At 33.9% G+C, this 15,328-nt stretch overlaps 1 protein-coding gene across 1 annotated transcript in view; it reads right to left on the bottom strand.

Moving 5' to 3' along the window:
• Positions 1 to 15,328, bottom strand: part of LOC121467801 (protein amalgam) — a 338,558-nt gene that overhangs the window by 304,072 nt on the left and 19,158 nt on the right. The window contains exon 2 of the mRNA XM_041710084.1: positions 1,145 to 1,446. Within this exon, the coding sequence (XP_041566018.1) occupies positions 1,145 to 1,250 (106 nt within the window). The 5' untranslated portion in view covers positions 1,251 to 1,446. The remainder of the gene's footprint in view (positions 1 to 1,144; positions 1,447 to 15,328) is intronic.

Below are 15,328 nucleotides of genomic sequence, written 5' to 3'. Positions count from 1 at the left end.
TCGGACTTTCACCCTTATTCACAGCAACCCTGCGTGTAGGCAGTGCTTTCGCTATCCGCAATATGTGACTCATTCGGTCGCCTTCAGTTCGGCATCCTCAAAGCCATCCGCCTAGTTCTTTGGCCGAAGGCTCAGTGTGGTCGGAATCATTACAGCTGATGACACGTGGATGTATGAATACGACACGCTTACAAGTCGTCGGAATGGCGACCGAAAGATGTTTCAAAACCGAAAATTTGAACATTGACTGACGTAACCAGGAACTGTAAACAAACTACTTGACAGATCGCGCACGAACTTCAATTTGTAATGCAGAACACTGTTACCAACATAACAAAAAAATCCAAAATCGGTTCAGCACAACCTTTGTAATTAATCCAGTCCCGGTACTTTTTTGACAGGAGGTTAGTCAAAATCTCAGTCTTTATTTCCGAAATGTCGACGTTCTTACGGACGGATTGACTCGGCTTTTGATCATGAACAGGAATATAATTTACCACAAAGAAAATATTTCAAAGAATTAAACAAGAAGGAACGCCACAATCGAGTTCCCTGACTATTACATTACATATCAGCTATCCAATTAAAAAAAAATATTACACAAGAAAATAATCGGTGGCAACCCAGCCCCCGCAAACGAAGGCCCTATCTAATGCAGATTACCGGTAGAGCGCCGGCAGAAAACGACACAAACAGTATAAAACCGCTGTCGGCACATAGACATGGATCGGAAGATAGTGTACTGACCATTGACGCCATAATATAAAATAATTGCAAATAGCTTTTGCAATGTTTTATTTTAAATAAATAACCGCTGTTCCTAATGCCGCTTTTCAAATATTCAGTGACATAATTGCAATAACTATTAAAATGTTTAATTTTGAAAAAAAAAATTTTAACTGTACAAATTTTTTAATTTTGAAATAAAAGTTTATTTTGGTTGTATGTATGTAAACTTTTATTGCCACAAATTTTCCATTGGTCTTAACAATGATTTGCAATAAATATCAAGCTTTATACTTTCCGAGATCTCGACGTTCATACGGACGGACAGGCAGACAATACTAGATTTTATTTAATAAATTTTGAAATTATAAGCTAAAATTCAAAGGTTTGTTTATTTTTAATGTTGTAATATACGTACCATGAATATGAGGCATGGAGTGACTTTTTATTATGCTTATCGCCTCGATAAGAAACAAAACTATGCCCAAGAATATCGATCTATGTGGCAATTTTAAGAAAAACATCTCCGCTGTCCTCTTATATAATTTTAGGTTTCAATGGATCCAATAATATTCAGGTACAATACGTACAATTTTTACTGTAATGTTTGGGTAACTCTAAGCTATTTGGCTACTAAGTGATCCGAAGCATTTTGTCGCATACGACGTACACGCGAATTACTGCTGGCTTTCACTATTTGTAAATGATGATGTTCTTGAGCTAAAAATAAATGCTGAAATTAGATTTCTTGTAAACATTATATTTTTTAGTAGTAAGTACCAGAAGGACTATTTTATGTTCAAGAATATTTTATTTTAATATTAAATGTAAGTACAAGTAAATATAAATCACCTTAGACATGTAGGTATTACAAAAATATTATTAAAATTATAACAATATAAACATCGGTATGGTGAGAGCCGAAATTTGCTGCCTCTGCAGCTAGCCGACCAGCTATAGCTTTAAGTATGCAAGTTATCCAACCCGTGAAAAAAGGCCACTTATGGCTTTTATAAACAATAATTTCAATCTCAGCATTTGCCTTTGTCTTTGCCTTTGGCTTTGAGGTCCGAACTTGGTTCCCCAGCTAAGTTAAGCAAATTAAAGTTAACATCAGCTTCCGTTCGAAGCCCAATCAACTGCGCCTTTTGCGTTCCCAGTGTCCGCCAAATTGCATCGGCCAGCATAATTGAATTTCACAATGGGATGCAACAGTTTCATCTTAAGCTTTTATTCTAAACATAGTTTGAAGTTCTAAAGTTCAAAAAGAAAAGCTCCTGGCTGTCCTTTTTTGATCGAGACCGCGATCGGTTGAGAAATATTAGAAAGTAACAAAAGTGTATTGTATTAATTGTGTTAATAATTTTATTAATAAAGGGTTAACATCATTAAATATTTAAAAATAAAATTTATATTTTTTTCTTAAGGACAAATTAATTTGCACACCAACAACGAAGCCTCTGACCGGAAGGGCCGACGCTTAAAGTTGACAATCGTAGCAAACGCAGAAAAATGTATCTCCCTGTCTCCCAAAAAATAAGTGGGATGATTTGTAATGAGGAGGCTAAGAGGCTTATGAGGCTTATGAGATGTCAATGCCTAGTTGAACACTGTTTTCTTTACAAGTTCGTCAATCATTATCATTACAAGTGATGAATTTCTTTCCGATGGTTGATTAATAAAAAGGGTGTGAACGGTACTACAGGGAGCTTACACAAAAGTATTTTAAGACTACATTTGTTTGTACCGATGTATGAACTGAAATTTGGGCCCAATATTATAAGACAGTAAATAAGCAGAAGGTGCTTTTTTGATTTTTAAACACGTGATGAGTTACAGAAAATGTTGAGATTTTTCGTCTGAAAAATTAATTACTCAGTATTGCTTTAAAGGCGAGAAGGAACGCTATAGTCGACTGTTAGATACCCTTTACTAAGATGAAATGGTTATGATACTGAATTAGCGCTGCTACTGTGTTGCTAATGAGCCGTCTCTTGGATGTATTCGAGGACAGAGATTTGATCGCCGTCTGGCCGTCTGGCTGTCGATGTAGATTGAGATTTTTCACGATATGTCTTCCAATGATTTAATTAGTTCCATCGCTCGCCAGACTGCATAAGTATATAATAAATATACATGATAAATATACATGAATTCCCCCGTGGGGTTCTCTTTGATATTATTGTCCTACACCGTACGTCTTACATAGTCGCAGTTATGTATTGGAAAGCAGTATTCACTTTCCTCTAGACCCCTACACAGCTCCGCTTATCGCAGGTTAGTTACGTGGCCCGTCGCTGTTAATTTAAGAAGACGCAGCTACGTATTCTACCGCGCTCCTATCTGCCGTGTATCGATGAAAGGTCTCTACAGAATTAAGTTCAGTGTACGTCTGTGTTGCCTGGGTAAGACTTTGGACAACCTGGCACTCGGGTCTCTGTACCATCTGAAGGTTGTTGAGGTGCTCCATATAACCAGTAAACAGTAAACGGTGGAGCCCCCATCGCTTTTCAACTGTGCGCTTAGGCCTGTATTGTCTTCCTTATTATTTTTTCGAGTTTTTCTTCGAGGAGAGTTTCTGACCTGTCCAACTGAGGGAGACCTTTACTTTTACTCCTAGCATGTTGCTAGTTCAGTATGTGACTATTGTGCGAAAACCAATTTTGACTAATGATGTCTGTATTTACTCGATCACGACAATTATTGAATGGTATTTCAATGTCAAGGAAAGTTGCCAATACTTATTCCTTAGCCTGCGTAAATCCTAAATCACTGGCTTATATTGTTTCTAAAAAATTTTATGTTCTTGGTGACCTGGTTTGTTAGTCTGGTGTGATTTGGCCGGCTCAAGGTCTGGGTTATTTATAGTGCCAATTTTTTTTATCGTTAAAGGCCATTTTTTTCTCCTTTCCAATGTATTCCGTACCCAGTCGAAGTCCGTCTTCAGGGCTGTACGAAATATTAACAAACCACAAGCTTTTAACATTCACTTAATTATAAAAAACTATTCGGACACCTACATGGATATACAGCGACCTTTTTTTCCGTTGCGGAGCTATAAACTAATTTCTAAACTTCTATTGTTAAAGTAAATGTCTGTATTTGTGTGCAACCTTTTCGGTGTCTGTTTTAAAGTTTAGTCTGCTGACCGACGCAAAATCTGGCGAATGCCTTGTGTCCACACAATGGGCAGCAAGAGTCGTCTTTTAAAGTAATTTTAATAGTAAATACGGCCTTATTTCATCAAAAGGGTTCTGGAGACGAGTGATAGATTTACCATAATTCCAATAAACACAAAACTTTTTCGATCTTGAAATAGAATGATTTCCCTCGATCGACACTAAATTCATTAATTCAGGACAAAGCACATATCAAAGAGCAAGAAAAGACTGAAACCATGTACAAATCTGTGATATATATACCAAAGTTTTCTTAACGACTTAGTCTATCAAACGTTTTTACCAAGGATTTGATTACAATAGCCCACAGATCAAAACCCAACAATAAACATTTTTTCAGTAACAAAAAAACTAAAATACCGAAACTTGACAAAAACAATGTAATATATAAGAAGGCAGACAGACATGGCTAGATCGAGTCGATTATTTATCCTTTTTTCATCGCCTTCGGGAACTCCGGTCCTTAACACTACTTGTGAAATCATCACAACACTGAATGATGGAATGTGGCCGATAATGCTAGTTCGTCGATATTTTGCGTTAAATTAGTGTAACATTAATGCCATTAGCTAAAAGACACCAGCAAGCCAAAATTAAATCAGCCCCTAAGGCAGAAAAACTCAGACTAATATATGCCTTCACTATCGTGTTTCACTAAGTACTTATAATTTTTAAAAAAACCATAAATATTTTTTTCTTTTTAAACTTAATTTTTAATATTAATTTGTTTAATTTCATTGCATGTAAATATGGATTTTGATTTGTTTGGTATTTCTTGTGGGTGGCTAACATTTATTAGCTACTTATCTCGGTATAGGATTTGTGGGCATATCGGTTTCTGAGTATCGGCCGGGCCTATTTTTTTGTCTTTGGCAATTCCAGCCTTCATAGCATTGAAGGACGAGTAAGGTGACACCAGACCACCATGCCAAAAGTGTCGACCTCTAAGAAGGCACCGAGAACCGGGATGTCAATCGGCCCGCGCACATACCAAAATCGATATGTTGCACTGTGTTTTCCTTAGAGGAATCAATTAACAAAAACTTGGAACGATGTTGGACCTCAGAAAACATCTTAAAATTTACAAATCATCTTACACCGGATTAACATTCATGGAAGGAAACCGGCACATGTTCAGAAACCAGTGAATCAGATGCAGATGAATGCTAGTGGTTGATTTACGGCTTAGGAGGGAATTCTGTTCTAGAAATTTGAAAAAATTTAACCATTAAAAATGTTTTCTTAAGTTCAAACGCGTTTGTCTCGAAGATACCAATTTTGAGGTGGTTGACATGATAGTTTAAGTTCTACTAAGCCGATTCCTTTGAAATTTTGTGTATATCTTGTTTATACAACCCACTATCGCGTCTGCCTCATACTTAAAAAAATTTTGATATAAGTATTTTTAAAATATGCGAAGTGGACGAAAAAATTGGGTAAAACACAATTTATGTTTTCAAGTCGACATTTTGTTATTTTTAATTTTATTTTTTTAAAAGTGGTTAACCTAAAGCCGCATCTTTCTTAATGATTTTGATTTTTTTTCCGATCTCTAGACTCCCTTAAGGCGGATGCCCACCTGCTCAGATCGTTGATTGAACGTGTTCGAACTAAATTTTTGGCTTTAAATCTAAAGGCTTGATAAACCAAGTTTTTGAATAAATATATCGCCTTATATCACATGGAACTTTAACTCCGTAACGTCCGTAAGCGCCGCGGCACCTCATCTAGCCTTCCGCAGCATGGTTAACCTGACTGACCAACGAGCAGATGTATGTCCTACTGAGCCGGCTTTATAAAATCATCAACATATGTGGACGATTTCTTTTGTGGCGCAAATTCAACGACACGTTGATATTATAATTATAATTTCAGTCAGAGGTTTGCAACGCAGTGATCGAGGCTCATTTTTCCAAGTCTAATTCGAATTAATTAAATATAATTTTAATTTAACGCAAGTTTAGACAAAAAATCATTATTGAGCGAGCTTTCTAGAAATCTAACATAATAACTTGTATTGTTTAGGTTTTAAATAACAATAAATGATGAGTGACTCTTTATTACTCTTTATTTTATGATTTAATTGCTGAAGAATTTATCAAGATAGCTCCTACCAATCAGAAATTATGCTACTTTTTCGTAAAAATTAACTAAATTGACTTTTTGAATCCCTTTAACTTCCGTAAAACTTCGAATTTCTTAAGACCGGCCCAATTGTATTTTGTTTTGTCTCTTTAAGGTTGCCCACTTGGGTGATTTTCACTCTCATGCATTCTGATTATTTTGGGTTTTATAGGAGTTGTCTGTGGAAATGTCGTTTTTACAAAAAAAATATTATTAATATCGACATTGTTTGGCTTACGGTATTTATTTACTTTATAGAATTCTCTCGTTCCTTATATACAAAATGATTTAATTTTGAATTTAAAATATTGTTAGAATTTTAAATTAAAATAGTTCGTCCGTCTGTCCGTCCGTCTGTCCGTCTGTCCGCCTGTCCTTCCGTTTCTACGCAAACTAGTCTCTCAGTTTTAAAGCTATCTGCATGAAACTTTCCCAAAAGTTGTCTTTCTATTGCAGGTAGTACATAAGTCGAAACGAGCCGTATCGGACAACTATAGCATTTAGCTCTTTGTTTATGGGGAAAACAACCAAAATGCCACCATTTAGTTTAGAATAGAAATTAAACGCACGATAGGTTCAATTGAAATTATTTCTTGATTTTGTATTACTGACTTGCCAAAATGTTTGTACATGTTTTCGCTATAGCTCAGCTGAACAGATAACGCGACAAATTTAGCGAGATAAGAAAGACGAAGAACAATAACAGACCTGCGTGTGCAGCGCACACCTATAAGCATTTGACTAGGTGCTTACGCTCTGCTCTTAACACTCTCATATGAACAATCGGCAAAAAAATGAAAACTTTGCTTTTTTAAATATTTTTTTAATTCGTCGACATCTAGTAATGCTTAAATATTTCAGAAATTCGTAGTTCCGAAATATTTAAGGATATAAACAGTAAAAATATATTAAAACAAGAATGGAAGCAGACTTCAGCAAGCCGATGTTCATACATATAACCTCACAGCTATTACAAAAATTAAATATTCTTGAATATTCTTAATTTAAAAAAAATATATTGTTAGAATTTTAGATAAAAAAAATCCGTCTGTCCGTCCGTCTGTCCGTTTGTGCGCAAATTTTTTCATTTCAGCAATAATAGCAGGGGTATATGAACTTCGGTTTATTGAAGTTTGGTTCTCTCTTATTACTCTTAATTATACCCTTGCAGAGGGTATTATAATTTCAGTCAGAAGTTTGCAACGCAGTGAAGGAGACATCTCCGACCCTATAAAGTATATATATTCTTGATCAGCATCACTAGGCGAGTCGATCTAGCCATGTCCGTCTGTCCGTCTGTCCGTCTGTCCGTCCGTTTATATGCAAACTAGTCTCTCAGTTTTAAAGCTATTTGCATGAAACTTTCCCAAAAGTTGTCTTTCTATTGCAGGTAGTATATAAGTCGGAACGAGCCGGATCGGACGACTATAGCATATAGCTCCCATAGGAACAATCGGAAAAATAAATGAAAAAAAATTATAACTTTGCTGTTTTTTAATTTTTTGTTTAGTTCTTCGAGATATAGTAATGGTTAAGTATTTCAGAATTATGTTTTAATTTTCATCAAAATCGGACGACTATAGCATATAGCTCCCATAGGAACAATCGGAAAAATAAATGAAAAAAAATTATAATTTTGCTGTTTTTTAATTTTTTGTTTAGTTCTTCGAGATATAGTAATGGTTAAGTATTTCAGAATTATGTTTTAATTTTCATCAAAATCGGACGACTATAGCATATAGCTCCCATAGGAACAATCGGAAAAATAAATGAAAAAAAATTATAACTTTTCTGTTTTTTAATTTTTTGTTTAGTTCTTCGACATATAGCAATGTTTAATTATTTCAGAATTATGGTTTAAATTTTATCAAAATCGGACGTCTATATCATATAGCTCCCATAGAAATAATAAAAATATATAAAATAACTATCTTATAATTGAGCTGCAAATCATCATAGTTTCAATGTTTTTCAGCATATACTCAAGTAAATCATAATTTAAATATTTTCAAAAGTATTTAATTCATGCAATAGCTGCAAGGGTATATGAACTTCGGCTTGCCGAAGTTTGCTTTCTTTCTTGTTTCTATTTGAAATAGTCATAGGGCAGAATTGTCGGTTTTATTTTGCTAAAGCTCTATTTTAAAGTGAGGGATTTCAAAACATGCAAATTCGCATTTTGTTTAATTTAATTATACTAAGACCACACCCGCCATTCTACGACCTAATTAAAACAATTGCGTTATTTTAATACATTTTTTAAAATACTTTAAAATAAATTTAAATCGAATTTTAAACGTTCTCAAAATTGTTTGCAAGTGACGTATTATCTAATACTCTAGACTTCAAACTTCATTTGTCAAACATAACATTCTATATAAACAATCGGAAAAATAAATAAAAAAAATTAAAAATTTGCTGTTTCTTAAATTGTTTTAGTTCGTCGAAATATATTAATATTTCAGAAATTCGTAATTTTGAAATAGTTATGGATGAAACAATAAAAATATATTAAAACAAGAAAGGAAGCAGACTTCAGAAAGCCGAAGTTCATATACCCTCGTAGCTATTGCAAAAATTAAATATTCTTGAATATTTTTAATTTTAAATAAAAAATATTTTTAGAATTTTTAATTAAAATAGTCTGTCCGTCTGTCCGTCTGTTTGTACGCAAACTAGGCTGTCAGTTTTAAAGCTATCTGCATGAAATTGTTTAGAAAGCTGTCTTTCTATTACAGGTAGTACATAGGTCGGAACGAGTCGGATCGGACAACTATAGCATATAGCTCCCATATGAACAATCGAAAAAATAAATAAAAAAAATTAAAACTTTGCTGTTTTTAAATTTTTTTTTAGTTCTCGGACATATAGTAATGGGTAAATATTTTAGAATGGCTAGACATGGCTAGATCGACTCTCCTAGTGATGCTGCTTCAGAATATATAAATTTTATAGGTTTGGGTTCTTCACTGCATTGCACACTTCTGACTGAAATTATAATACCCTAAGCAAGGGTATAAAAAAATTGCTAATTTTAAGATTGCAATCATGCTCAATTTTAATTTTAAGGGTTCAAAATAAATTTTTGTTCAGAAAAATATACATAACTACTTATAAAAAAGCTCATCTTCCCAGGTCTAAGATTAAAATCACAGAGTAAAAATTCGTATTAAGTAAATAAAGTAAATAAATAAGCTTAGACAAATAATCATCATTCAGCGAGTTTATAGAAATCTAAAATAAAACATATCTTGTTGATGTTATAAATAAAAATAAATGATGAGAGACTCTTTATTACTCTTTATTTTATGATATAATTGCTGAAGAATTTATCAAGATAGCTCCTACCAATCAGAAATTATTAAATAAGGAGTAAGTGCTACTTTTTCGTAAAAAATTGACTAATTTGACTTTTAGAATCCCTTTAACTTGCGTAAAACTTGGAAGTTCTCAAAATCTGCCCAAGTGTATTTTGTTTTGTTTGTTTAAGGTTGCCCAGTTGGCTGATTTTCACTCTCATGCATCTGATTATTTTGGGTATTATAGGAGTTGACTGTGGAAAGACGTTTTTACAAAAAAATATTATTAATATCGACATTGTTTGGCTTACGGTATTTATTTACTTTATAAAATTCTTTCGTTCCTTATATACAAAATGACTTAATTTTAAATAATAAATATTTTTAGAATTTTAAATTAAAATATTTTTTTAAGCTTTCAACAATGTTAAGAATAGCCGACTGATAAAGATTCCAAAATTAACCCAACTGGCCTTCAGCTATTTATTTCAATTCGGCAGAGGAAAACGAAAAATAAAAACAGCAGCAAAAACAAGAAGAGAAACAAACAATAAGAAAACCACAAACAATTTAAATGGATTATGTGTTTACACTTAAAATGGGCGGAATGCAAAAGCCTGGATAAGAGAACACCAGTGCTGGTGTGAGAGTAAAACGATGGTACCGGCAGTGTTGCAAATTGATGGTAGCTCTTCACCATCAAATGGACAAGAAATAGGAGGAGAAACAGGCTGGTCGCTTGCCTCAGTCGGACGAACGAACTGGCAAGTTCAAGGCAGTGGTGCATATGCGAGGTTGAATGGAATGGATGGCCCGGATTGAACGTTCATGTGGCGCTGGTCTTGGTGTCGGCGCAGATACTATAGGGATTACGCTTTAACACAAGCAAACATTTGTACTCATGGTGGATTCGTGTGTGTACTCATGTTCACGTACGCTTACTTGGTTGTTCGTTTGTGTTCTTGCTTTAACAAACAAAATTGTTTTTTAATGAGATTTTGTTCACTACTTCTTTTTTATATTTTGGTTTTTTAATAACAGTCCCCTCAACATTAACTTCTGAGAAATTGTTTGGTAAACTAAATTCAAGAAGCGACAATTACCTCTTAATATGTTGTTATATGTTACCTCTTAATATGTTGTTAAATTTAGTTAAATATACTTCGAGTTATGGGAATAATTTATTGTTATTTTAAAATAACTATTTTAATTTTATTTAAAACGATCAACGATATCATATAGCTGCCATAAGAACAATCCAAAAATACAGTGGAGAAGTGTAATAGCTTACCTTACCTTTTAAAAAACAAGCCTTAAAATCGAAATATAGTCGTTCTAAAAATTTTTTAATTTTAGCAATAGTTGCAGGGGTATATGAACTTCGGTTTATTGAATTTTGCTTTCTTTCTTATTACTCTTAATTTATATTTGAAGTATGGTCATAAGGCAGAATTTTCGGTTTTGTTTTGCTTAAGCTCTATTTTTAAGTGAGGGATTTCAAAACATGCAAATTCGGGTTTTGTTTACTTTAATTCTATGGCCACACCAGCCATTCATTTAAATTTGTTATGTTTACAACCTATTTAAATCAATTGCGTTATGTTAATATATTTTTAAACTACTTTAATATACTTTTAATTCGAATTTAAAATGTTCTCAAAATTGTATGCAAGTGACGTATTATCAAATACTCTTGACTTCAAATACTCCAGACTTCATGTTTGACAAACATGACATTCTAGAGCATACTATAGGAGTATTTCAAATCTATTCAGCCATAGACAAGTTATAAACTTTTAAACAAAACGTCCAGCATGAGAACCCATTCATCAGCATAAAAGCTTTGACCATTCCAAATTTAATAAACAAAAGATGCAGCCTGAGAACGAATTAACTTGCTTAAAATTATTGTAAAACAAGAAAGGAAGCAAACTTCGGAAAGCCGAAGTTCTTATACCTTTGCAGCTATTGCAAAAATTAAACATTCCTGAAAACATTAAACTTATGTTTTACTTGCAAATATGTTTAAGAACATTGAAGCTATGATAAATTGCGCATAAATTATTCGATAGTTCATATGACAGCTATATAATATCGTTTTCCGATTTTAACAAAATTAAAAGCGTAACTCTGAACTGTAAAATTATTAATAAGTCAGTAAGAATTTAAAAATAAAAATACAAAATAGAAAAAATACAATTTATTTTAATTTAATTTTTTTTTAAATTTTTTTGTTCGAATGGTCGTCCGGTTTTGATGAAATTTAAACCGTTATTCTAAAATAATAAAAAATGTGTCGAAGAACTAAAAAAAATACACAAGAATGGAAGCAAACTTCGGCAAGAAGAAGTTTATATATCCTTGCACCTATTGCAAAAATTAAATATTCTTGAAAACATTAAAATTATGATTGACTTGCGTATATTAAAAACATTAAAGTTATGATGATTTGCAGCTCAATTATTTCATAGTTCCTATGGCAACTATATGATATAATTTTCCTTTTGAACGTTCAAATTATTAATAAGTCAACAACAATTTTTATAAAAAATTACAAAATAAAAAAATTAAATTAAAAAAAAAAATTTTTTATTTTTGTTGTTTCCATGAGAGATTTATGTTTTAGTCGTCCGATTTTGATAAAATTTAACCCGTAATTTTGAAATATTTAACCATTACTAAATGTCGAAAAACTAAGAAAACAATTAGTAAACAGGAAAGTTATAATATATTTTTCCGATTGTTCCTATGGGTGCTATATGCTATAGTCGTCCGATGTTGATGAAATTTAAACCGTAATTCTGAAATATTTAACTATTATTAAATGTCGAAGAGCTACAAAAAATTAAACAAGAATGGAAGCAAACTTCGGCGCGCCGAAGTTTATATACCCTTGCAGCTCTTGCAAAAATAAATTATTCTTGAAAACATTAAAATTATGATTGACTTGCTTAAATGTTTAAAAATATTTAAGCTATGATGATTTGCACCTCAATTATTCGATAGTTCCTGTGGCAGCTATATGGTATCAATATCCGATTTTAATCAAATTTAAAGCGTGACTCTGAAATGTGAAATTATTAATTAGTCAAAAATAATTTAAAACTAAAAAAGTTCAATTTCTAAAAAATTTTTTTTAGAATTTTAGATAAAAAAAAATCCGTCTGTCCGTCCGTCTGTCCGTTTGTGCGCAAATTTTTTCATTTCAGCAATAATAGCAGGGGTATATGAACTTCGGTTTATTGAAGTTTGCTTCTCTCTTATTACTCTTAATTTCTATTTGAAATAGTCATAGGGCAGAATTTTCGGTTTTTTTTTGCTAAAGCTCTATTTTTAAGTGAGGGATTTCAAAACATGCAAATTCGCATTTTGTTTAATTTAATTATACTAAGACCACACCAGCCATTCTACGAATGGATTTCGAAGAACTAAAAAAATCATTAAAAAAACAGCAAAGTTATTGTTTGCGCACCTGGCGCTTGTATTTAAATCACTAGTTGTAGGGTGAGAGCGGGAGCCAATAAAGCTTTCGTCCGTTCGCTCTTGCGAATTCGCCCCGTCTCTCGCCACCGTAGCATAAGTTAGGTTCTAAGAGAAATTATTGAAATATAATAGTCAGTGATCAATCGAACGTCATCGTCCTTTTCGTCGTGTTTTCGAAATAGTTTTTCACAAATTCGCAATTTAACATCGTCGAACTACTGCAGTCACAAGTTTTCGCGTTGTTGATACAAAACAGTATTAAATTTTCATGGTGACCCCGACGTGATTAGCAGTAGAGTTCGCGAGTTTTAATTTATTTTTCGGTGAAAAACTATAAACATTACCAACAAAAACCAAACCCAATTTATTCGTGTCGGTTCGGCCAATAAATTAAATTGAATAATATTTCGTCGCTGGATATTTTCTGCCGTTCCTTGAAGTTGCGCCTGACGTTTCTGCAAATTTAATTGCTTAATTTGCTGCTGCCGCCAAATGGAAGTAAAAAAGGAAGTTGCAATTATCAAGTCGGCCATCCATATAGAGTGCCAAAAGTGGAAAGTTAACCTGTGGCGTTTGGAAATTGTGTTTAGACCCATCTTTCAACTTTTTGCATTCGCGTAAAAATAGGTAGATAGTGAGCATTCTAGCCAAGAAATAAAAATTTGCATGTACTAACAACCAAAATTCTGCAATTAACATAATTTCCCAATTAGCGCGAACTTTATTCCCCCAACTTTCGTCGTAGTGAGCACCAATTTAGGGTAGCTGTTAGCTGTTAGGACAATAAAACAGCTGGAAAAAAGTGCAAATTGTGAATAGTGTAGCTCTCAAAAATTAGCGGCAATAACTTTCGCCGCAGTTTGTCGGAACATTTTCCCGCTCTTTTCAGAATTTTCCCGCGCTTTTCCAATTTTCCAGCGCTTTTCCTAATTTTTGCACGCATTTCGGCGTCAGGCTTATATATTCGTTGCCCTTAGTTATCGGTCAGTGTATCATTCTCCGTTAGCATTTGCCTAGGAAGAGCCGCTAGCCGCGTACACATACACACGCACACCGACACCGCTGCCGCTATTTCGAGTTATCTTTAGTCGTTTTCGTTCTCGATCGCTGCAGCAGTGCAATTTTCGGTCTGCCTAAACGTTTGTTCGTTTTTTCGGTACGCTTGAGCTTGACCGTTAGCTCCCGTACAGTGCGTGCGTGCGGCATATACTGTCGCAGGGTTTATCTAAAAAAAAAATATAAAAACCCTATTTAGATATTTTTCGCTGTAATTCTCTCGGCACTTAGCTCCCTTCCACTGTATTATTACTCGTTGATTTTTTTATTATATTATTTAACAAATAAATAAATTAATAAAATTAAAAATTTAACACCTCTTCGATACCAACAAAATAAATCCAAATAAACACAATGGCAACTAAGGATATCGAAGAGCTTAAACACCAACGAGATGTTTGCCTGAAAGGTATTAACCGAACTTATCGCCACTTAAAAGATGTTAAATTATCAGTAAATCCGGTCGAGCTTGAGTGTCGATTAGAGATTCTTAATACGCACATTGAAAATGCTTGACTTTTGCAAAACCAAATAGAAGTGAAATATACAAAAGATGTATACCGCGAAGAGTTGAAAGAGAGGGCCGTAATGACAAAGTCATGGCTGATTTCAATTTTAAACAAGTGCAAACAAAATAATATCGAGAAATCCGCTCCGCCAGCAAATCGCCCGCCTCAATGCCGTCTACCGAGATGACACTTTACACGATATTGAAGAATTCAATCATTTAATTTCGTGTTTAGCTGGAGACGCTTTAGGAACAGTTAGGGCCTTTCAAGTCACTGCGGAAAATTATCCCAAAGCCCTTGCTAGCCTGAAGCGGGTGTACGATAATGATTGTCTTCTTTTTTTGACAACATATCGACACTTTTTAATTTGCAAAAAATTCCCCAGCCTTCAGCTACAGCCTTGAGAACCCTCATCGACACGGTCACAGCCTTGTATGACTCCTTGCTGTCTATTGGGGATAATAGACGCATTACTAATGCTATTTTAATACATCTGGTAATGAGCAAGGTCGATGCAGGAACTAAAAGAAAATGGGAAGAACAGTTAGATTATACTTCGCTTCCACTTTAGAGCGAATGTGAGTTGGCCCTCAACAGGCGATACCAACACATGGTAGCAGAAGAGGCTTTCAAGCCCAAAACTGTTCAGCAGACCCAATCTAACCCTAAGAAGAATGGAAATAGGAGTTTTTCGTTTGTCGCTGCCAGGAACGACTCTGTTCAATGCATGTATTGCAACTCAGCCGAACATCAGATTGGAAACTGCGCTCCCTTCGCAGCCCTAACAGTTCAGCAAAGACTCGATTTCGCTAAAAGAGCATTCTTACGCATTAACTGCTTAAGAAAGGGTCACACGGTCAAAAAATGCAAATCGAACAGATGTAGAGTGTGCAATTCCTCACATCACACTTTGCTACACATTTATTCCCCAAACACAAATCCAGCGCTGCCA

Source organism: Drosophila elegans, unplaced genomic scaffold, assembly GCF_018152505.1.
Source record: "Drosophila elegans isolate 14027-0461.03 unplaced genomic scaffold, ASM1815250v1 contig_753, whole genome shotgun sequence".
NCBI classification, from domain to species: domain Eukaryota; kingdom Metazoa; phylum Arthropoda; class Insecta; order Diptera; family Drosophilidae; genus Drosophila; species Drosophila elegans.
Note: the sequence above shows the minus strand (reverse complement) of the source record. Positions and strands in the feature narration are given on the sequence as shown.